The 26,865-nt window shown below is 47.8% G+C and overlaps 1 protein-coding gene across 1 annotated transcript; it reads left to right on the top strand.

Annotated features, from left to right (window-relative positions):
- Positions 1-9,723: 9,723 nt before the first annotated feature.
- LOC137540956 (uncharacterized) lies at positions 9,724-14,242 on the top strand. Its single transcript, XM_068262129.1, has 2 exons — positions 9,724-10,693; positions 13,845-14,242. Exons 1-2 carry the CDS (start codon positions 9,724-9,726, stop codon positions 14,240-14,242), a joined length of 1,368 nt encoding a protein of 455 aa, XP_068118230.1.
- The last annotated feature ends 12,623 nt before the right edge of the window (positions 14,243-26,865 follow it).

Genomic DNA, 26,865 nt, shown 5'->3' on the forward strand with positions numbered 1-26,865 from the left:
CATTGCCGCATACATAGACCTCAGGTATAATATCGCTCAGCATCGCCCCATACACAGACCTCAGGTATAATATCGCTCAGTATTGCCCCATACACAGACCTCAGGTATAATATCGCTCAGCATCGCCCCATACACAGACCTCAGGTATAATATCGCTCAGCATGGCCCCATACACAGACCTCAGGTATAATATCGCTCAGCATCGCCCCATACACGGACCTCAGGTATAATATCGCTCAGCATCGCCCCATACACGGACCTCAGGTATAATATCGCTCAGTATTGCCCCATACACAGACCTCAGGTATAATATCGCTCAGCATTGCCCCATACACAAACCTCAGGTATAATATCGCTCAGTATTGCCCCATACACAGACCTCAGGTATAATATCGTTCAGCATTGCCCCATACACAGACCTTAGGTATAATATCGTTCAGCATTGCCGCATACATAGACCTCAGGCATAATATCGCTCAGCATCGCCCCATACACAGACCTCAGGTATAATATCGCTCAGTATTGCCCCATACACAGACCTCAGGTATAATATCGCTCAGCATCACCCCATACACAGACCTCAGGTATAATATCGCTCAGCATGGCCCCATACACAGACCTCAGGTATAATATCGCTCAGCATCGCCCCATACACAGACCTCAGGTATAATATCGCTCAGCATCGCCCCATACACAGACCTCAGGTATAATATCGCTCAGCATCGCCCCATACACAGACCTCAGGTATAATATCGCTCAGCATCGCCCCATACACAGACCTCAGGTATAATATCGCTCAGCATCGCCCCATACACAGACCTCAGGTATAATATCGCTCAGCATCGCCCCATACACAGACCTCAGGTATAATATCGCTCAGCATCGCCCCATACACAGACCTCAGGTATAATATCGCTCAGCATCGCCCCATACACAGACCTCACGTATAATATCGCTCAGTATCGCCCTTTACACAGACCTCAGGTATAATATCGCTCAGCATCGCCCCATACACAGACCTCAGGTATAATATCGCTCAGCATCGCCCCATACACAGACCTCAGGTATAATATCGCTCAGCATCGCCCCATACACAGACCTCAGGTATAATATCGCTCAGCATCGCCCCATACACAGACCTCAGGTATAATATCGCTCAGCATGGCCCTATACACAGACCTCAGGTATAATATCGCTCAGTATTGCCCCATACACAGACCTCAGGTATAATATCGCTCAGCATTGCCCCATACACAGACCTCAGGTATAATATCGCTCAGCATCGCCCCATACACAGACCTCAGGTATAATATCGCTCAGCATGGCCCTATACACAGACCTCAGGTATAATATCGCTCAGTATTGCCCCATACACAGACCTCAGGTATAATATCGCTGAGCATGGCCCTATACACAGACCTCAGGTATAATATCGCTCAGTATTGCCCCATACACAGACCTCAGGTATAATATCGCTCAGCATTGCCCCATACACAGACCTCAGGTATAATATCGCTCAGTATTGCCCCATACACAGACCTCAGGTATAATATCGCTCAGCATGGCCCTATACACAGACCTCAGGTATAATATCGCTCAGCATCGCCCCATACACAGACCTCAGGTATAATATCGCTCAGCATGGCCCTATACACAGACCTCAGGTATAATATCGCTCAGTATTGCCCCATACACAGACCTCAGGTATAATATCGCTCAGCATTGCCCCATACACAGACCTCAGGTATAATATCGCTCAGTATTGCCCCATACACAGACCTCAGGTATAATATCGCTCAGCATTGCCCCATACACAGACCTCAGGTATAATATCGCTCAGTATTGCCCCATACAGAGACCTCAGGTATAATATCGCTCAGCATCGCCCCATACACAGACCTCAGGTATAATATCGCTCAGTATCGCCCTATACACAGACCTCAGGTATAATATCGCTCAGCATCGCCCCATACAGAGACCTCAGGTATAATATCGCTCAGCATCACCCCATACACAGACCTCAGGTATAATATCGCTCAGCATGGCCCCATACACAGACCTCAGGTATAATATCGCTCAGCATCGCCCCATACACAGACCTCAGGTATAATATCGCTCAGCATCGCCCCATACACAGACCTCAGGTATAATATCGCTCAGCATCGCCCCATACACAGACCTCAGGTATAATATATCGCTCAGTATCGCTCTATACACAGACCTCAGGTATAATATCGCTCAGCATCGCCCCATATGTGTATGGGGCGATACACAGACCTCAGGTATAATATCGCTCAGCATGGCCCTATACACAGACCTCAGGTATAATATCGCTCAGTATTGCCCCATACACAGACCTCAGGTATAATATCGCTCAGCATTGCCCCATACACAGACCTCAGGTATAATATCGCTCAGTATTGCCCCATACACAGACCTCAGGTATAAAATCGCTCAGTATTGCCCCATACACAGACCTCAGGTATAAAATCGCTCAGCATTGCCCCATACACAGACCTCAGGTATAATATCGCTCAGTATTGCCCCATACAGAGACCTCAGGTATAATATCGCTCAGCATCGCCCCATACACAGACTTCAGGTATAATATCGCTCAGTATCGCCCTATACACAGACCTCAGGTATAATATCGCTCAGCATCGCCCCATACAGAGACCTCAGGTATAATATCGCTCAGCATCACCCCATACAGAGACCTCAGGTATAATATCGCTCAGCATCACCCCATACACAGACCTCAGGTATAATATCGCTCAGCATGGCCCCATACACAGACCTCAGGTATAATATCGCTCAGCATCGCCCCATACACAGACCTCAGGTATAATATCGCTCAGCATCGCCCCATACACAGACCTCAGGTATAATATCGCTCAGCATCGCCCCATACACAGATCTCAGGTATAATATCGCTGAGCATCGCCCCATACACAGACCTCAGGTATAATATCGCTCAGCATCGCCCTATACACAGACCTCAGGTATAATATCGCTCAGCATCGCCCCATACACAGACCTCAGGTATAATATCGCTCAGCATCGCCCCATACACAGACCTCAGGTATAATATCGCTCAGCATCGCCCCATACACAGACCTCAGGTATAATATCGCTCAGCATGGCCCTATACACAGACCTCAGGTATAATATCGCTCAGTATTGCCCCATACACAGACCTCAGGTATAATATCGCTCAGTATTGCCCCATACACAGACCTCAGGTATAATATCGTTCAGCATTGCCCCATACACAGACCTCAGGTATAATATCGTTCAGCATTGCCGCATACATAGACCTCAGGTATAATATCGCTCAGCATCGCCCCATACACAGACCTCAGGTATAATATCGCTCAGTATTGCCCCATACACAGACCTCAGGTATAATATCGCTCAGCATCGCCCCATACACAGACCTCAGGTATAATATCGCTCAGCATGGCCCCATACACAGACCTCAGGTATAATATCGCTCAGCATCGCCCCATACACGGACCTCAGGTATAATATCGCTCAGCATCGCCCCATACACAGACCTCAGGTATAATATCGCTCAGTATTGCCCCATACACAGACCTCAGGTATAATATCGCTCAGCATTGCCCCATACACAGACCTCAGGTATAATATCGCTCAGTATTGCCCCATACACAGACCTCAGGTATAATATCGTTCAGCATTGCCCCATACACAGACCTCAGGTATAATATCGTTCAGCATTGCCGCATACATAGACCTCAGGTATAATATCGCTCAGCATCGCCCCATACACAGACCTCAGGTATAATATCGCTCAGTATTGCCCCATACACAGACCTCAGGTATAATATCGCTCAGCATCACCCCATACACAGACCTCAGGTATAATATCGCTCAGCATGGCCCCATACACAGACCTCAGGTATAATATCGCTCAGCATCGCCCCATACACAGACCTCAGGTATAATATCGCTCAGCATCGCCCCATACACAGACCTCAGGTATAATATCGCTCAGCATGGCCCTATACACAGACCTCAGGTATAATATCGCTCAGTATTGCCCCATACACAGTCCTCAGGTATAATATCGCTCAGCATTGCCCCATACACAGACCTCAGGTATAATATCGCTCAGCATTGCCCCATACACAGACCTCAGGTATAAAATCGCTCAGTATTGCCCCATACACAGACCTCAGGTATAAAATCGCTCAGCATTGCCCCATACACAGACCTCAGGTATAATATCGCTCAGTATTGCCCCATACAGAGACCTCAGGTATAATATCGCTCAGCATCGCCCCATACACAGACTTCAGGTATAATATCGCTCAGTATCGCCCTATACACAGACCTCAGGTATAATATCGCTCAGCATCGCCCCATACAGAGACCTCAGGTATAATATCGCTCAGCATCACCCCATACAGAGACCTCAGGTATAATATCGCTCAGCATCACCCCATACACAGACCTCAGGTATAATATCGCTCAGCATGGCCCCATACACAGACCTCAGGTATAATATCGCTCAGCATCGCCCCATACACAGACCTCAGGTATAATATCGCTCAGCATCGCCCCATACACAGACCTCAGGTATAATATCGCTCAGCATCGCCCCATACACAGACCTCAGGTATAATATCGCTCAGCATCGCCCCATACACAGATCTCAGGTATAATATCGCTGAGCATCGCCCCATACACAGACCTCAGGTATAATATCGCTCAGCATCGCCCTATACACAGACCTCAGGTATAATATCGCTCAGCATCGCCCCATACACAGACCTCAGGTATAATATCGCTCAGCATCGCCCCATACACAGACCTCAGGTATAATATCGCTCAGCATCGCCCCATACACAGACCTCAGGTATAATATCGCTCAGCATGGCCCTATACACAGACCTCAGGTATAATATCGCTCAGTATTGCCCCATACACAGACCTCAGGTATAATATCGCTCAGTATTGCCCCATACACAGACCTCAGGTATAATATCGTTCAGCATTGCCCCATACACAGACCTCAGGTATAATATCGTTCAGCATTGCCGCATACATAGACCTCAGGTATAATATCGCTCAGCATCGCCCCATACACAGACCTCAGGTATAATATCGCTCAGTATTGCCCCATACACAGACCTCAGGTATAATATCGCTCAGCATCGCCCCATACACAGACCTCAGGTATAATATCGCTCAGCATGGCCCCATACACAGACCTCAGGTATAATATCGCTCAGCATCGCCCCATACACGGACCTCAGGTATAATATCGCTCAGCATCGCCCCATACACAGACCTCAGGTATAATATCGCTCAGTATTGCCCCATACACAGACCTCAGGTATAATATCGCTCAGCATTGCCCCATACACAGACCTCAGGTATAATATCGCTCAGTATTGCCCCATACACAGACCTCAGGTATAATATCGTTCAGCATTGCCCCATACACAGACCTCAGGTATAATATCGTTCAGCATTGCCACATACATAGACCTCAGGTATAATATCGCTCAGCATCGCCCCATACACAGACCTCAGGTATAATATCGCTCAGTATTGCCCCATACACAGACCTCAGGTATAATATCGCTCAGCATCACCCCATACACAGACCTCAGGTATAATATCGCTCAGCATGGCCCCATACACAGACCTCAGGTATAATATCGCTCAGCATCGCCCCATACACAGACCTCAGGTATAATATCGCTCAGCATCGCCCCATACACAGACCTCAGGTATAATATCGCTCAGCATCGCCCCATACACAGACCTCAGGTATAATATCGCTCAGCATCGCCCCATACACAGACCTCAGGTATAATATCGCTCAGCATCGCCCCATACACAGACCTCAGGTATAATATCGCTCAGCATCGCCCCATACACAGACCTCAGGTATAATATCGCTCAGCATCGCCCCATACACAGACCTCAGGTATAATATCGCTCAGCATCGCCCCATACACAGACCTCAGGTATAATATCGCTCAGTATCGCCCCATACACAGACCTCAGGTATAATATCGCTCAGCATCGCCCCATACACAGACCTCAGGTATAATATCGCTCAGCATCGCCCCATACACAGACCTCAGGTATATTATCGCTCAGCATCGCCCCATACACAGACCTCAGGTATAATATCGCTCAGCATGGCCCTATACACAGACCTCAGGTATAATATCGCTCAGTATTGCCCCATACACAGACCTCAGGTATAATATCGCTCAGCATTGCCCCATACACAGACCTCAGGTATAATATCGCTCAGCATCGCCCCATACACAGACCTCAGGTATAATATCGCTCAGCATGGCCCTATACACAGACCTCAGGTATAATATCGCTCAGTATTGCCCCATACACAGACCTCAGGTATAATATCGCTGAGCATGGCCCTATACACAGACCTCAGGTATAATATCGCTCAGCATCGCCCCATACACAGACCTCAGGTATAATATCGCTCAGCATGGCCCTATACACAGACCTCAGGTATAATATCGCTCAGTATTGCCCCATACACAGACCTCAGGTATAATATCGCTCAGCATTGCCTCATACACAGACCTCAGGTATAAAATCGCTCAGCATGGCCCTATACACAGACCTCAGGTATAATATCGCTCAGTATTGCCCCATACACAGACCTCAGGTATAATATCGCTCAGTATTGCCCCATACACAGACCTCAGGTATAAAATCGCTCAGCATTGCCCCATACACAGACCTCAGGTATAATATCGCTCAGTATTGCCCCATACAGAGACCTCAGGTATAATATCGCTCAGCATCGCCCCATACACAGACTTCAGATATAATATCGCTCAGTATCGCCCTATACACAGACCTCAGGTATAATATCGCTCAGCATCGCCCCATACAGAGACCTCAGGTATAATATCGCTCAGCATCACCCCATACACAGACCTCAGGTATAATATCGCTCAGCATGGCCCCATACACAGACCTCAGGTATAATATCGCTCAGCATCGCCCCATACACAGACCTCAGGTATAATATCGCTCAGCATCGCCCCATACACAGACCTCAGGTATAATATCGCTCAGCATCGCCCCATACACAGACCTCAGGTATAATATATCGCTCAGTATCGCCCTATACACAGACCTCAGGTATATTATCGCTCAGCATCGCCCCATACACAGACCTCAGGTATAATATCGCTCAGCATTGCCCCATACACAGACCTCAGGTATAATATCGCTCAGCATTGCCCCGTACACAGACCTCAGGTATAATATCGCTCAGCATTGCCCCGTACACAGACCTCAGGTATAATATCGCTCAGCATCGCCCCATACACAGACCTCAGGTATAATATCGCTCAGCATCGCCCCATACACAGACCTCAGGTATAATATCGCTCAGCATCGCCCCATACACAGACCTCAGGTATAATATCGCTCAGTATTGCCCCATACACAGACCTCAGGTATAATATCGCTCAGCATTGCCCCATACACAGACCTCAGGTATAATATCGCTCAGTATTGCCCCGTACACAGACCTCAGGTATAATATCGCTCAGTATTGCCCCGTACACAGACCTCAGGTATAATATCGCTCAGCATTGCCCCGTACACAGACCTCAGGTATAATATCGCTCAGCATCGCCCCATACACAGACCTCAGGTATAATATCGCTCAGCATCGCCCCATACACAGACCTCAGGTATAATATCGCTCAGCATTGCCCCATACACAGACCTCAGGTATAATATCGCTCAGCATCGCACCATACACAGACCTCAGGTATAATATCGCTCAGCATCGCCCCATACACAGACCTCAGGTATAATATCGCTCAGCATCGCCCCATACACAGACCTCAGGTATAATATCGCTCAGCATCGCCCCATACACAGACCTCAGGTATAATATCGCTCAGCATCGCCCCATACACAGACCTCAGGTATAATATCGCTCAGCATCGCCCCATACACAGACCTCAGGTATAATATCGATCAGCATCGCCCCATACACAGACCTCAGGTATAATATCGCTCATCATCGCCCCATACACAGACCTCAGGTATAATATCGCTCAGCATGGCCCCATACACAGACCTCAGGTATAATATCGCTCAGTATTGCCCCATACACAGACCTCAGGTATAATATCGCTCAGCATTGCCCCATACACAGACCTCAGGTATAATATCGCTCAGCATTGCCCCATACACAGACCTCAGGTATAATATCGCTCAGTATTGCCCCATACACAGACCTCAGGTATAATATCGCTGAGCATCGCCCCATACACAGACCTCAGGTATAATATCGCTCAGCATCGCCCCATACACAGACCTCAGGTATAATATCGCTCAGCATGGCCCTATACACAGACCTCAGGTATAATATCGCTCAGGATTGCCCCATACACAGACCTCAGGTATAATATCGCTCAGCATTGCCCCATACACAGACCTCAGGTATAATATCGCTCAGTATTGCCCCATACACAGACCTCAGGTATAATATCGCTCAGTATTGCCCCATACACAGACCTCAGGTATAATATCGCTCAGTATTGCCCCATACACAGACCTCAGGTATAATATCGCTCAGCATTGCCCCATACACAGACCTCAGGTATAATATCGCTCAGTATTGCCCCATACAGAGACCTCAGGTATAATATCGCTCAGCATCACCCCATACACAGACCTCAGGTATAATATCGCTCAGTATCGCCCTATACACAGACCTCAGGTATAATATCGCTCAGCATCGCCCCATACAGAGACCTCAGGTATAATATCGCTCAGCATCACCCCATACACAGACCTCAGGTATAATATCGCTCAGCATGGCCCCATACACAGACCTCAGGTATAATATCGCTCAGCATCGCCCCATACACAGACCTCAGGTATAATATCGCTCAGCATCGCCCCATACACAGACCTCAGGTATAATATCGCTCAGCATCGCCCCATACACAGACCTCAGGTATAATATATCGCTCAGTATCGCCCTATACACAGACCTCAGGTATATTATCGCTCAGCATCGCCCCATACACTGGAAGGCCATAGTGCCAGTATAAAATGCAGGCCTCTTGGGAATTTGGGGGGCAGACAGTTTAGGGTCTCCCTATAGGTTTACATGTTAGTTAGTAAGTTGCTGGTAGGATCTATATACATAGCTAATGAAGGTTGCACAGGTAGGGATAGTTATATACTACTGACAGGATTAGTGTTACTCATAGGGTTAAAGTGTTTTTTCTGTTTGATGCTGGCTGTGCCTTTCTTCTCTTTCAGGTGATGGGCTGTCCCTAGGAAGCCTGTGAGGAATGCAGTTGCTGTGCGGATGCCCAGAGGAGCTCTCTGTGATTGGCAGCTGTCACTTGGAGCCAAGATTGTCCGGCCAATCACAGAGGGGGTCCTGTCAAGACATCTCTGACACTCTGTGTATCTCCTCAGTTTCCAGTCAGGCAAGCTGGGAGCAGGAGCTGTCATTAGCTGTTCCTCTCACTGATAGTTTCTGACGGAATTCTGATTACTTTTCCTTTATTTTACTTTATCTCTTATTCTTTTATCTTTATTTATTCTTTCTTTCATTTATTTTCAAAAAAAAAAAAAAAAAAATTCTGCCTTTCTTTATTTCTTTTCTTGTTATTTTTCCCCCTTTTTTTTTTTCATCCCTCCTTTCTTTTCTATTCTGCTGCCATGGATCAAATCTGGATGAGAGTGGCAGCTGTTGCGGGGTCTGAAGGGGGCGAAGATACACTCCGCAGGTTTTTGGACTCTATTGCTGTTCCTCCTGCCCCCCTACCTAACCAGCAACCTCTGCCCGCTGTGCAGCCACCTCAGATGCCTACTGACCTGGTTCCCCTGGATGTTCAGCTGCCTCCGGCGATCCCCTCCACCTCTGCTGCCGCCTCCGCTGCGCCCGGATCGTCTGTGCGGGAGTCCAGGAGCCGCACCAAGAAATCCAGGGACCCGGACCACCTTTCTGTTATTGCCGGAGCGGGCGCGGACCTTTCCTTAGCGCCGCCGGCGAAGAGGCCCAAAAAGCCCAGGCGCCCCTACTCTCCGGATTCCCGGGGGCCGCTTTTGAAGAGCACAGGAAGTCGCTCTGCTGTGGGCGGAAGTGTGCGGGCATCTAAGGGCGGAAGTCGTCACCTCCACACCACTGGAAAGAAGCCCGGCGGCCATCTTGCCGATCAGTCAGGGCCTAGCTGCGTTCCAGGGCGCCCTGCGGATTCTGCTGCCCGGAACCCATCTTCATCTGCTGCCGCCGATGCGGCTCCTTCCTCCTCCGCTTCTTCCTTTCCTCCGGCGGCTGCCGGCCACCAAGCGTCTGGACCATCTACGGCCTCCCTGCCCTCCACATCCGGTTCCGCGCCAGCTGCCTCCTTCCTTCCAGGACCGGCCTGCCAGGTACCCTTTCCACAGCATGTGATGCAGGGCCAGCCCTCCCTCTATGCGCAGCCTCCACCTCCGGGCCTGCCCATCCTGCCCAGCCAGCATCCACTCCTGGGGGCCCCTCCGCTTCTGAGTCAGCCTCATCCACAGGACCAGCCTCCTCTACAGGTCCAGCCAAGGGTCGCAGGGGACTTCACTGCGGATCCAGCCTCTGATTCATCGGATGGGGAAGCTGAGGAACCTGTCCAAGGAATCCCTGCTCCCAGACCGGGTGAGAATTTGGGGAATATTGGGGAGGGTTTAATGCATCGTATGAATGTTTTATTACAATGTATGCAGCAGGTGGTGGAGAGAATGCCTGCTCCTAGCCAAATTGCTTCACCTGCGACAGTATGGGTACCCTCGTCACAGGGTTTAAATGCGGTTGAAGGCAATCCTTGTAATTCTGTATCTAACATTTCTGCTTCTCCTATCAGTGTAACTAATTCTGCAACTGTTGTTGCTAATCTTTTTCCTGACTCTGTTAACACTGTTGTTCCTAATGCTTCTGGAGGGCTTAACTCCCTTTCTGATTCGGTTGCATTGCTTCCTGCATCAAGGGCCGGTGTACCCGAAACGTCTTATAAGGGAGTTATGCCTTGTCCCTCTTCCCCGCTTGGCTTTCACTTACCTCAAGCTGTTAAAGAAAAAATCTGGCGTGGGGAATATGTGGATGTCCTCTCACTGCTTCCTTTCCATAAGGAGTACCTGAAAGACCACAAGGAGGAGGAAGATCGGAGGAGGCCTGTGACCAGAAATTTTAACAACTGGTTGCAGGCTTTCCTGATTTTCGCTGGTGTTATTGTCGAGAGGGATCAGAGTGTGGCGCTAGGTTTGCTCCAACATATTGACACGGTTTTTGATGCTCAGCGTCAGTATGGTGGAATAGCATGGTTCCTCTATGATGAGGCATTTCGCCAAAAAAGGGCAATATACCCCACGCTGCTATGGGGAACCAAAGATGTGGAACTGTGGATCCGTCTGATGATTCCACAGCAGCCCCAGAAACCCAGACCAGCTGTCCCCGCCACCTCGGGCGCCGTCCCTTTCAAAAAAGGTATATGTCATGCGTTTAACGAATCGCAATGCAGATTTACACCGAATTGCCGTTATAGGCACGAGTGTGCGCACTGCGGAGGTCTCCATGCGGCGATCCGCTGCTTCAAGAAAGCATCGGCGGCTATACAGGGTTCCACGAAGGAGTCCTTTCTGCGCAGCGCGGACGCCAGTGAGGGTTCAAAACCTCACTCAATACCTAAAACACTTTCCAAATCCGGAGATTAGCGAATTTTTGATTGGCGGTTTTACCCACGGTTTCTTTCTTCCACCTTTTGCTGGTTCGGGTTGCCTGTGGGCTGACAACTTAAAATCTGTGTACAAAGAGCCTGTCATTGTTAGAGAGAAAATTGAAAAAGAGGTGCGGGCCGGCAGAGTTGCCGGCCCTTTCCTCTCTCCCCCGTTCAAGGACTTTAGGGTGTCCCCCTTGGGGATTGTGCCAAAAAAAAGATCCAGGCGAGTGGCGCCTAATTCATCATTCTGTTCACTTTCATGTTCGACTTTATTTTCGTCGGTCCTCCAAATTCTGATGCAGCCTTTAATTTGTTTAACGTTTTTCGGCGAGTTACGGATACTCTAGGTGTACCTTTAGCGGAAGAGAAATCTGTTCTGCCGATGACGGAACTGATTTTTCTCGGTATCACCATAGATACGGTACGGATGGAGTTTCGTCTCCCTATGGAAAAAATTGTGAATCTGAAGGAGCGGCTCAATAAACTATTGAGCAAGCATAAAGCGACAGTTAAGGAGCTGCAGGAACTCCTGGGTCGTTTGGCGTTCGCAAGTAGAATCATGCCCATGGGGAGGGTTTTCTCTCGTCGTACTGCGCGCTTATTATCGGGCCTAAAGAATCCTACATGGCATGTAAGATTGACTAGACCGGTAAAAGAAGATTTTTTGGTCTGGTATGGCTTCCTTGTTAATTTTAACGGGCGGTCTATGTGGCAGGAGGATTTCGTTAAAGACGTTGACATGGACTTGTACACAGACGCAGCTGGGTCAATTGGCTATGGTGCTTATTTCCAGGGTCAATGGAGTGCTGAAAAATGGCCCGAGGATTGGTTCACCCTCGGTTACAGTAGAAACATTGTACTACTGGAATTGTTCCCAGTTTTGGTTTCAATAGCCATTTGGGGCCATAGTTGCGCTAATAAGCGCATACTATTGCAATCTGATAACAGGGGAGTGGTTTTTGCCGTAAATACCCTAACTTCAAAGTCTTTGCCTGTTTTGCAAATCCTTAGACAATTGGTACTATTATGTTTACGTTTTAACATATGGTTGAAGGCGGTTCATCTGCCGGGCAAATTGAATCTGATCGCAGATGCTTTATCCCGACAGCAATTTGCGTTATTCAGAGAGCTGGCGCCATCTGCGATCCAAGAGGGTGTCCCCTGTCCGGCCCATCTATGGAAGTTAATCGGGAACTAGTATCATCGGCAATACGCCAGTCACTGTCAGCCAGAACATGGGCTGAGTACTCAGCTGCATGGGCTGATTGGTGTGCTTACGCAAATGCTGGTGGTATATCACCTTTAGCAAGTGAAGTAGTACTGTTTTTATCTTTCATTTGCGCTAAGCTTTCTGAGGGTTCGTCGGTATCCTCACTCCAGCGTGTTTTGGCAGGTATTTCCTTTTTCCGTCGTTTACATAATTCTACCCCATGCGCTAATTATTTTATAGTGAAACAGCTTATTAAGGGCCTTAAGTCTTCCTCTGCCGTCCCAGACGGCAGGCACCCGATCACTTTTGAGCTCCTGGGTGACTTGCTACGTGTTTTGCCAATGATTTGTTCTTCGGAGTACGAAGTTCGCTTGTTCCGCGCAGCCTTTACGCTAGCGTTTTTTGGCGCATTGCGCATTTCGGAGTTGGTGTCTAGATCAAAACTGGTTCACACAGGTTTGGGCCACCAGGATGTGGTCTTGACTAGTGACTCAGTCAAAATTTTTATTAGGAAATCCAAAACAGACAGATTCGGTAGGGGGGCGTGGCTCTCACTTTACAAATTGGATGGTTTGTCATGCCCCTGTTATACAATTTCCAATTTTTTGCAGCTGCGGGCTCCCTCTTTATCATTCCTTGCGCATGCCGACGGTGCCCCACTGTCCATGTTTCAGTTCAGGTCAGTTTTGAGCAAATCCCTCAGTGTTCTCGGGCTGAAAGCCTTAAAATTCTCTAGCCATTCTTTTAGGATTGGTGCGGCTACTGAGGCCGCCAGACTTGGTTTAGCAGAATCTGTAATTAAACGCATTGGCAGGTGGGAGTCTAGGAGGTACAAATTATATATCCGCCCTGCTTTATCCTGTTACTAATGTTTTATTTTTCAGGTCTCAAAAGGGTGGTCTGGATAGTTGGACACTCGTTCATCTTCTGGGCCCGGATGAGGGCAAAGGAAAGGCCTTATTCTGAGCAGTTGGATCTCAATGTGGATGATTACCATATTTATTGGAAGGGTGGTAGGGGAATGCGTTGGGCTTCATTTGCCCCAAAAATATTATCCTTGTTAGATTCCTGGCCGGTACCTGATATTCTAATTGTGCACCTAGGGGGTAACGATTTGGGCAAGGTCAGGACGCTTGACCTTATGTCACAGATGCGTCAAGACTTCCAACAGATACACGATTCCTTTCCCCACACAATTTTAGTTTTCTCGGAAATGGTGCAACGCTATCTGTGGTTAAAGGGTTCCCGCAGATTCCTGGAGAAAATCCGTAAAAAAGAGTGAATTTTGCGATGAGCAAATTTATGCCATCGGTGGGCGGTTTCACTTTTCGCCACACCGAGTTAGAGGGAGACGTCCCAGGCTTGTACCGCCGGGACCTTGTTCATTTGTCCCCAATAGGACTGGACATTTTTAATATGGACATGCAAAGCATGGTTGAGAGGGCCGTGGGCGGTGGTGCCAGGCCTTAGCCTGGCGTGTGGCGGTTAAAGTCGCCCACGATTGTGGGTTGACTAGTTTGACTTGGATTACTTGGTATAATACTAGTCTAAAGACTGTATTTTTGAATATTTATTTGGAATATTTATTGTTATACTGTTTGGAGTTTTATTTGGTTATATGATTTCCGATTTAATGATCAAAGTTTTATAATAAAGATTAATTATTTAATTAAATTAAACCGCAATAAACAGTGCCTACGGCCATTTTACATCCAACCTGGTGTTTGTTTTTTCCTTATTATGATTTTATGGTTAACCATGTATGTACCACTTAAATTCCCATGGAAGGCCATAGTGCCAGTATAAAATGCAGGCCTCTTGGGAATTTGGGGGGCAGACAGTTTAGGGTCTCCCTATAGGTTTACATGTTAGTTAGTAAGTTGCTGGTAGGATCTATATACATAGCTAATGAAGGTTGCACAGGTAGGGATAGTTATATACTACTGACAGGATTAGTGTTACTCATAGGGTTAAAGTGTTTTTTCTGTTTGATGCTGGCTGTGCCTTTCTTCTCTTTCAGGTGATGGGCTGTCCCTAGGAAGCCTGTGAGGAATGCAGTTGCTGTGCGGATGCCCAGAGGAGCTCTCTGTGATTGGCAGCTGTCACTTGGAGCCAAGATTGTCCGGCCAATCACAGAGGGGGTCCTGTCAAGACATCTCTGACACTCTGTGTATCTCCTCAGTTTCCAGTCAGGCAAGCTGGGAGCACCCACCCGCCCTCCCTTTTGTTCAGGAACTGTCGTAGGCTGATTGACTTTATTGGCGGTTAAAGTCGCCCACGATTGTGGGTTGACTAGTTTGACTTGGATTACTTGGTATAATACTAGTCTAAAGACTGTATTTTTGAATATTTATTTGGAATATTTATTGTTATACTGTTTGGAGTTTTATTTGGTTATATGATTTCCGATTTAATGATCAAAGTTTTATAATAAAGATTAATTATTTAATTAAATTAAACCGCAATAAACAGTGCCTACGGCCATTTTACATCCAACCTGGTGTTTGTTTTTTCCTTATTATGATTTTATGGTTAACCATGTATGTACCACTTAAATTCCCAAGACCTCAGGTATAATATCGCTCAGCATTGCCCCATACACAGACCTCAGATATAATATCGCTCAGCATTGCCCCGTACACAGACCTCAGGTATAATATCGCTCAGCATTGCCCCGTACACAGACCTCAGGTATAATATCGCTCAGCATCGCCCCATACACAGACCTCAGGTATAATATCGCTCAGCACCGCCCCATACACAGACCTCAGGTATAATATCGCTCAGCATCGCCCCATACACAGACCTCAGGTATAATATCGCTCAGCATCGCCCCATACACAGACCTCAGGTATAATATCGCTCAGCATGGCCCTATACACAGACCTCAGGTATAATATCGCTCAGTATTGCCCCATACACAGATCTCAGGTATAATATCGCTGAGCATCGCCCCATACACAGACCTCAGGTATAATATCGCTCAGCATCGCCCTATACACAGACCTCAGGTATAATATCGCTCAGCATCGCCCCATACACAGACCTCAGGTATAATATCGCTCAGCATCGCCCCATACACAGACCTCAGGTATAATATCGCTCAGCATCGCCCCATACACAGACCTCAGGTATAATATCGCTCAGCATGGCCCTATACACAGACCTCAGGTATAATATCGCTCAGTATTGCCCCATACACAGACCTCAGGTATAATATCGCTCAGTATTGCCCCATACACAGACCTCAGGTATAATATCGTTCAGCATTGCCCCATACACAGACCTCAGGTATAATATCGTTCAGCATTGCCGCATACATAGACCTTAGGTATAATATCGCTCAGCATCGCCCCATACACAGACCTCAGGTATAATATCGCTCAGTATTGCCCCATACACAGACCTCAGGTATAATATCGCTCAGCATCGCCCCATACATAGACCTCAGGTATAATATCGCTCAGCATGGCCCCATACACAGACCTCAGGTACAATATCGCTCAGCATCGCCCCATACACGGACCTCAGGTATAATATCGCTCAGCATCGCCCCATACACAGACCTCAGGTATAATATCGCTCAGTATTGCCCCATACACAGACCTCAGGTATAATATCGCTCAGCATTGCCCCATACACAGACCTCAGGTATAATATCGCTCAGTATTGCCCCATACACAGACCTCAGGTATAATATCGTTCAGCATTGCCCCATACACTGACCTCAGGTATAATATCGTTCAGCATTGCCGCATACATAGACCTCAGGTATAATATCGCTCAGCATCGCCCCATACACAGACCTCAGGTATAATATCGCTCAGCATCGCCCCATACACAGACCTCAGGTATAATATCGCTCAGCATCGCCCCATACACAGACCTCAGGTATAATATCGCTCAGCATCGCCCCATACACAGACCTCAGGTATAATATCGCTCAGTATCGCCCCATACACAGACCTCAGGTATAATATCGCTCAGCATCGCCCCATACACAGACCTCAGGTATAATATCGCTCAGCATCGCCCCATACACAGACCTCAGGTATAATATCGCTCAGCATCGCCCCATACACAGACCTCAGGTATAATATCGCTCAGTATTGCCCCATACACAGACCTCAGGTATAATATCGCTCAGCATTGCCCCATACACAGACCTCAGGTATAATATCGTTCAGCATTGCCGCATACATAGACCTCAGGTATAATATCGCTCAGCATCGCCCCATACACAGACCTCAGGTATAATATCGCTCAGTATTGCCCCATACACAGACCTCAGGTATAATATCGCTCAGCATCGCCCCATACACAGACCTCAGGTATAATATCGCTCAGCATGGCCCCATACACAGACCTCAGGTATAATATCGCTCAGCATCGCCCCATACACGGACCTCAGGTATAATATCGCTCAGCATCGCCCCATACACAGACCTCAGGTATAATATCGCTCAGTATTGCCCCATACACAGACCTCAGGTATAATATCGCTCAGCATTGCCCCATACACAGACCTCAGGTATAATATCGCTCAGTATTGCCCCATACACAGACCTCAGGTATAATATCGTTCAGCATTGCCCCATACACAGACCTCAGGTATAATATCGTTCAGCATTGCCGCATACATAGACCTCAGGTATAATATCGCTCAGCATCGCCCCATACACAGACCTCAGGTATAATATCGCTCAGTATTGCCCCATACACAGACCTCAGGTATAATATCGCTCAGCATCACCCCATACACAGACCTCAGGTATAATATCGCTCAGCATGGCCCCATACACAGACCTCAGGTATAATATCGCTCAGCATCGCCCCATACACAGACCTCAGGTATAATATCGCTCAGCATCGCCCCATACACAGACCTCAGGTATAATATCGCTCAGCATCGCCCCATACACAGACCTCAGGTATAATATCGCTCAGCATCGCCCCATACACAGACCTCAGGTATAATATCGCTCAGCATCGCCCCATACACAGACCTCAGGTATAATATCGCTCAGCATCGCCCCATACACAGACCTCAGGTATAATATCGCTCAGCATCGCCCCATACACAGACCTCAGGTATAATATCGCTCAGCATCGCCCCATACACAGACCTCAGGTATAATATCGCTCAGTATCGCCCCATACACAGACCTCAGGTATAATATCGCTCAGCATCGCCCCATACACAGACCTCAGGTTAAATATCGCTCAGCATCGCCCCATTCACAGACCTCAGGTATATTATCGCTCAGCATCGCCCCATACACAGACCTCAGGTATAATATCGCTCAGCATGGCCCTATACACAGACCTCAGGTATAATATCGCTCAGTATTGCCCCATACACAGACCTCAGGTATAATATCGCTCAGCATTGCCCCATACACAGACCTCAGGTATAATATCGCTCAGCATCGCCCCATACACAGACCTCAGGTATAATATCGCTCAGCATGGCCCTATACACAGACCTCAGGTATAATATCGCTCAGTATTGCCCCATACACAGACCTCAGGTATAATATCGCTGAGCATGGCCCTATACACAGACCTCAGGTATAATATCGCTCAGCATCGCCCCATACACAGACCTCAGGTATAATATCGCTCAGCATCGCCCCATACACAGACCTCAGGTATAATATCGCTCAGTATTGCCCCATACACAGACCTCAGGTATAATATCGCTCAGCATTGCCCCATACACAGACCTCAGGTATAAAATCGCTCAGCATGGCCCTATACACAGACCTCAGGTATAATATCGCTCAGTATTGCCCCATACACAGACCTCAGGTATAATATCGCTCAGTATTGCCCCATACACAGACCTCAGGTATAAAATCGCTCAGCATTGCCCCATACACAGACCTCAGGTATAATATCGCTCAGTATTGCCCCATACAGAGACCTCAGGTATAATATCGCTCAGCATCGCCCCATACACAGACTTCAGATATAATATCGCTCAGTATCGCCCTATACACAGACCTCAGGTATAATATCGCTCAGCATCGCCCCATACACAGACCTCAGGTATAATATCGCTCAGCATGGCCCCATACACAGACCTCAGGTATAATATCGCTCAGCATCGCCCCATACACAGACCTCAGGTATAATATCGCTCAGCATCGCCCCATACACAGACCTCAGGTATAATATCGCTCAGCATCGCCCCATACACAGACCTCAGGTATAATATATCGCTCAGAATCGCCCTATACACAGACCTCAGGTATATTATCGCTCAGCATCGCCCCATACACAGACCTCAGGTATAATATCGCTCAGCATTGCCCCATACACAGACCTCAGGTATAATATCGCTCAGCATTGCCCCGTACACAGACCTCAGGTATAATATCGCTCAGCATTGCCCCGTACACAGACCTCAGGTATAATATCGCTCAGCATCGCCCCATACACAGACCTCAGGTATAATATCGCTCAGCATCGCCCCATACACAGACCTCAGGTATAATATCGCTCAGCATCACCCCATACACAGACCTCAGGTATAATATCGCTCAGTATTGCCCCATACACAGACCTCAGGTATAATATCGCTCAGCATTGCCCCATACACAGACCTCAGGTATAATATCGCTCAGTATTGCCCCGTACACAGACCTCAGGTATAATATCGCTCAGTATTGCCCCGTACACAGACCTCAGGTATAATATCGCTCAGCATTGCCCCGTACACAGACCTCAGGTATAATATCGCTCAGCATCGCCCCATACACAGACCTCAGGTATAATATCGCTCAGCATCGCCCCATACACAGACCTCAGGTATAATATCGCTCAGCATTGCCCCATACACAGACCTCAGGTATAATATCGCTCAGCATCGCACCATACACAGACCTCAGGTATAATATCGCTCAGCATCGCCCCATACACAGACCTCAGGTATAATATCGCTCAGCATCGCCCCATACACAGACCTCAGGTATAATATCGCTCAGCATCGCCCCATACACAGACCTCAGGTATAATATCGCTCAGCATCGCCCCATACACAGACCTCAGGTATAATATCGCTCAGCATCGCCCCATACACAGACCTCAGGTATAATATCGATCAGCATCGCCCCATACACAGACCTCAGGTATAATATCGCTCAGCATCGCCCCATACACAGACCTCAGGTATAATATCGCTCAGCATGGCCCCATACACAGACCTCAGGTATAATATCGCTCAGTATTGCCCCATACACAGACCTCAGGTATAATATCGCTCAGCATTGCCCCATACACAGACCTCAGGTATAATATCGCTCAGCATTGCCCCATACACAGACCTCAGGTATAATATCGCTCAGTATTGCCCCATACACAGACCTCAGGTATAATATCGCTGAGCATCGCCCCATACACAGACCTCAGGTATAATATCGCTCAGCATCGCCCCATACACAGACCTCAGGTATAATATCGCTCAGCATGGCCCTATACACAGACCTCAGGTATAATATCGCTCAGGATTGCCCCATACACAGACCTCAGGTATAATATCGCTCAGCATTGCCCCATACACAGACCTCAGGTATAATATCGCTCAGTATTGCCCCATACACAGACCTCAGGTATAATATCGCTCAGTATTGCCCCATACACAGACCTCAGGTATAATATCGCTCAGTATTGCCCCATACACAGACCTCAGGTATAATATCGCTCAGCATTGCCCCATACACAGACCTCAGGTATAATATCGCTCAGTATTGCCCCATACAGAGACCTCAGGTATAATATCGCTCAGCATCACCCCATACACAGACCTCAGGTATAATATCGCTCAGTATCGCCCTATACACAGACCTCAGGTATAATATCGCTCAGCATCGCCCCATACAGAGACCTCAGGTATAATATCGCTCAGCATCACCCCATACACAGACCTCAGGTATAATATCGCTCAGCATGGCCCCATACACAGACCTCAGGTATAATATCGCTCAGCATCGCCCCATACACAGACCTCAGGTATAATATCGCTCAGCATCGCCCCATACACAGACCTCAGGTATAATATCGCTCAGCATCGCCCCATACACAGACCTCAGGTATAATATATCGCTCAGTATCGCCCTATACACAGACCTCAGGTATATTATCGCTCAGCATCGCCCCATACACAGACCTCAGGTATAATATCGCTCAGCATTGCCCCATACACAGACCTCAGATATAATATCGCTCAGCATTGCCCCGTACACAGACCTCAGGTATAATATCGCTCAGCATTGCCCCGTACACAGACCTCAGGTATAATATCGCTCAGCATCGCCCCATACACAGACCTCAGGTATAATATCGCTCAGCACCGCCCCATACACAGACCTCAGGTATAATATCGCTCAGCATCGCCCCATACACAGACCTCAGGTATAATATCGCTCAGCATCGCCCCATACACAGACCTCAGGTATAATATCGCTCAGCATGGCCCTATACACAGACCTCAGGTATAATATCGCTCAGTATTGCCCCATACACAGATCTCAGGTATAATATCGCTGAGCATCGCCCCATACACAGACCTCAGGTATAATATCGCTCAGCATCGCCCTATACACAGACCTCAGGTATAATATCGCTCAGCATCGCCCCATACACAGACCTCAGGTATAATATCGCTCAGCATCGCCCCATACACAGACCTCAGGTATAATATCGCTCAGCATCGCCCCATACACAGACCTCAGGTATAATATCGCTCAGCATTGCCCCATACACAGACCTCAGGTATAATATCGCTCAGCATCGCCCCATACACAGACCTCAGGTATAATATCGCTCAGCATGGCCCTATACACAGACCTCAGGTATAATATCGCTCAGTATTGCCCCATACACAGACCTCAGGTATAATATCGCTGAGCATGGCCCTATACACAGACCTCAGGTATAATATCGCTCAGCATCGCCCCATACACAGACCTCAGGTATAATATCGCTCAGCATGGCCCTATACACAGACCTCAGGTATAATATCGCTCAGTATTGCCCCATACACAGACCTCAGGTATAATATCGCTCAGCATTGCCCCATACACAGACCTCAGGTATAATATCGCTCAGTATTGCCCCATACACAGACCTCAGGTATAAAATCGCTCAGCATTGCCCCATACACAGACCTCAGGTATAATATCGCTCAGTATTGCCCCATACAGAGACCTCAGGTATAATATCGCTCAGCATCGCCCCATACACAGACTTCAGGTATAATATCGCTCAGTATCGCCCTATACACAGACCTCAGGTATAATATCGCTCAGCATCGCCCCATACAGAGACCTCAGGTATAATATCGCTCAGCATCACCCCATACACAGACCTCAGGTATAATATCGCTCAGCATGGCCCCATACACAGACCTCAGGTATAATATCGCTCAGCATCGCCCCATACACAGACCTCAGGTATAATATCGCTCAGCATCGCCCCATACACAGACCTCAGGTATAATATCGCTCAGCATCGCCCCATACACAGACCTCAGGTATAATATCGCTCAGCATCGCCCCATACACAGATCTCAGGTATAATATCGCTGAGCATCGCCCCATACACAGACCTCAGGTATAATATCGCTCAGCATCGCCCTATACACAGACCTCAGGTATAATATCGCTCAGCATCGCCCCATACACAGACCTCAGGTATAATATCGCTCAGCATCGCCCCATACACAGACCTCAGGTATAATATCGCTCAGCATCGCCCCATACACAGACCTCAGGTATAATATCGCTCAGCATGGCCCTATACACAGACCTCAGGTATAATATCGCTCAGTATTGCCCCATACACAGACCTCAGGTATAATATCGCTCAGTATTGCCCCATACACAGACCTCAGGTATAATATCGTTCAGCATTGCCCCATACACAGACCTCAGGTATAATATCGTTCAGCATTGCCGCATACATAGACCTCAGGTATAATATCGCTCAGCATCGCCCCATACACAGACCTCAGGTATAATATCGCTCAGTATTGCCCCATACACAGACCTCAGGTATAATATCGCTCAGCATCGCCCCATACACAGACCTCAGGTATAATATCGCTCAGCATGGCCCCATACACAGACCTCAGGTATAATATCGCTCAGCATCGCCCCATACACGGACCTCAGGTATAATATCGCTCAGCATCGCCCCATACACGGACCTCAGGTATAATATCGCTCAGTATTGCCCCATACACAGACCTCAGGTATAATATCGCTCAGCATTGCCCCATACACAAACCTCAGGTATAATATCGCTCAGTATTGCCCCATACACAGACCTCAGGTATAATATCGTTCAGCATTGCCCCATACACAGACCTCAGGTATAATATCGTTCAGCATTGCCGCATACATAGACCTCAGGTATAATATCGCTCAGCATCGCCCCATACACAGACCTCAGGTATAATATCGCTCAGTATTGCCCCATACACAGACCTCAGGTATAATATCGCTCAGCATCACCCCATACACAGACCTCAGGTATAATATCGCTCAGCATGGCCCCATACACAGACCTCAGGTATAATATCGCTCAGCATCGCCCCATACACAGACCTCAGGTATAATATCGCTCAGCATCGCCCCATACACAGACCTCAGGTATAATATCGCTCAGCATCGCCCCATACACAGACCTCAGGTATAATATCGCTCAGCATCGCCCCATACACAGACCTCAGGTATAATATCGCTCAGCATCGCCCCATACACAGACCTCAGGTATAATATCGCTCAGCATCGCCCCATACACAGACCTCAGGTATAATATCGCTCAGCATCGCCCCATACACAGACCTCAGGTATAATATCGCTCAGCATCGCCCCATACACAGACCTCAGGTATAATATCACTCAGCATCGCCCCATACACAGACCTCAGGTATAATATCGCTCAGCATCGCCCCATACACAGACCTCAGGTATAATATCGCTCAGCATCGCCCCATACACAGACCTCAGGTATAATATCGCTCAGCATCGCCCCATACACAGACCTCAGGTATAATATCGCTCAGCATGGCCCTATACACAGACCTCAGGTATAATATCGCTCAGTATTGCCCCATACACAGACCTCAGGTATAATATCGCTCAGCATTGCCCCATACACAGACCTCAGGTATAATATCGCTCAGCATCGCCCCATACACAGACCTCAGGTATAATATCGCTCAGCATGGCCCTATACACAGACCTCAGGTATAATATCGCTCAGTATTGCCCCATACACAGACCTCAGGTATAATATCGCTGAGCATGGCCCTATACACAGACCTCAGGTATAATATCGCTCAGCATCGCCCCATACACAGACCTCAGGTATAATATCGCTCAGCATGGCCCTATACACAGACCTCAGGTATAATGTCGCTCAGTATTGCCCCATACACAGACCTTAGGTATAATATCGCTCAGCATTGCCCCATACACAGACCTCAGGTATAAAATCGCTCAGCATTGCCCCATACACAGACCTCAGGTATAATATCGCTCAGCATCGCCCCATACACAGACCTCAGGTATAATATCGCTCAGTATTGCCCCATACACAGACCTCAGGTATAATATCGCTCAGTATTGCCCCATACAGAGACCTCAGGTATAATATCGCTCAGCATCACCCCATACACAGACCTCAGGTATAATATCGCTCAGCATGGCCCCATACACAGACCTCAGGTATAATATCGCTCAGCATCGCCCCATACACAGACCTCAGGTATAATATCGCTCAGCATCGCCCCATACACAGACCTCAGGTATAATATCGCTCAGCATCGCCCCATACACAGACCTCAGGTATAATATATCGCTCAGTATCGCCCTATACACAGACCTCAGGTATATTATCGCTCAGCATCGCCCCATACACAGACCTCAGGTATAATATCGCTCAGCATTGCCCCATACACAGACCTCAGATATAATATCGCTCAGCATTGCCCCATACATAGACCTCAGGTATAATATCGCTCAGCATCGCCCCATACACAGACCTCAGGTATAATATCGCTCAGCATTGCCCCGTACACAGACCTCAGGTATAATATCGCTCAGCATCGCCCCATACACAGACCTCAGGTATAATATCGCTCAGCACCGCCCCATACACAGACCTCAGGTATAATATCGCTCAGCATCGCCCCATACACAGACCTCAGGTATAATATCGCTCAGCATCGCCCCATACACAGACCTCAGGTATAATATCGCTCAGCATGGCCCTATACACAGACCTCAGGTATAATATCGCTCAGTATTGCCCCATACACAGATCTCAGGTATAATATCGCTGAGCATCGCCCCATACACAGACCTCAGGTATAATATCGCTCAGCATCGCCCTATACACAGACCTCAGGTATAATATCGCTCAGCATCGCCCCATACACAGACCTCAGGTATAATATCGCTCAGCATCGCCCCATACACAGACCTCAGGTATAATATCGCTCAGCATCGCCCCATACACAGACCTCAGGTATAATATCGCTCAGCATGGCCCTATACACAGACCTCAGGTATAATATCGCTCAGTATTGCCCCATACACAGACCTCAGGTATAATATCGCTCAGTATTGCCCCATACACAGACCTCAGGTATAATATCGTTCAGCATTGCCCCATACACAGACCTCAGGTATAATATCGCTCAGTATTGCCCCATACACAGACCTCAGGTATAATATCGCTCAGCATCGCCCCATACACAGACCTCAGGTATAATATCGCTCAGCATGGCCCCATACACAGACCTCAGGTATAATATCGCTCAGCATCGCCCCATACACGGACCTCAGGTATAATATCGCTCAGCATCGCCCCATACACAGACCTCAGGTATAATATCGCTCAGTATTGCCCCATACACAGACCTCAGGTATAATATCGCTCAGCATTGCCCCATACACAGACCTCAGGTATAATATCGCTCAGTATTGCCCCATACACAGACCTCAGGTATAATATCGTTCAGCATTGCCCCATACACTGACCTCAGGTATAATATCGTTCAGCATTGCCGCATACATAGACCTCAGGTATAATATCGCTCAGCATCGCCCCATACACAGACCTCAGGTATAATATCGCTCAGTATTGCCCCATACACAGACCTCAGGTATAATATCGCTCAGCATCACCCCATACACAGACCTCAGGTATAATATCGCTCAGCATGGCCCCATACACAGACCTCAGGTATAATATCGCTCAGCATCGCCCCATACACAGACCTCAGGTATAATATCGCTCAGCATCGCCCCATACACAGACCTCAGGTATAATATCGCTCAGCATCGCCCCATACACAGACCTCAGGTATAATATCGCTCAGCATCGCCCCATACACAGACCTCAGGTATAATATCGCTCAGCATCGCCCCATACACAGACCTCAGGTATAATATCGCTCAGCATCGCCCCATACACAGACCTCAGGTATAATATCGCTCAGCATCGCCCCATACACAGACCTCAGGTATAATATCGCTCAGCATCGCCCCATACACAGACCTCAGGTATAATATCGCTCAGCATCGCCCCATACACAGACCTCAGGTATAATATCGCTCAGTATCGCCCCATACACAGACCTCAGGTATAATATCGCTCAGCATCGCCCCATACACAGACCTCAAGTATAATATCGCTCAGCATCGCCCCATACACAGACCTCAGGTATAATATCGCTGAGCATGGCCCTATACACAGACCTCAGGTATAATATCGCTCAGCATCGCCCCATACACAGACCTCAGGTATAATATCGCTCAGCATGGCCCTATACACAGACCTCAGGTATAATATCGCTCAGTATTGCCCCATACACAGACCTCAGGTATAATA

Source organism: Hyperolius riggenbachi, chromosome 12, assembly GCF_040937935.1.
Source record: "Hyperolius riggenbachi isolate aHypRig1 chromosome 12, aHypRig1.pri, whole genome shotgun sequence".
In the NCBI taxonomy this organism is placed as follows: Eukaryota; Metazoa; Chordata; class Amphibia; order Anura; family Hyperoliidae; genus Hyperolius; species Hyperolius riggenbachi.

Coding starts and splice junctions, on each gene's coding strand:
- LOC137540956 (XM_068262129.1), top strand. CDS start 9,724: ATGGATCAAATCTGGATGAGAGTGGCAGCTGTTGCGGGGTCTGAAGGG. Junction 10,694..13,844: donor AATCCCTGCTCCCAGACCGG/GTGAGAATTTGG, acceptor TTTATTTTTCAG/GTCTCAAAAGGGTGGTCTGG.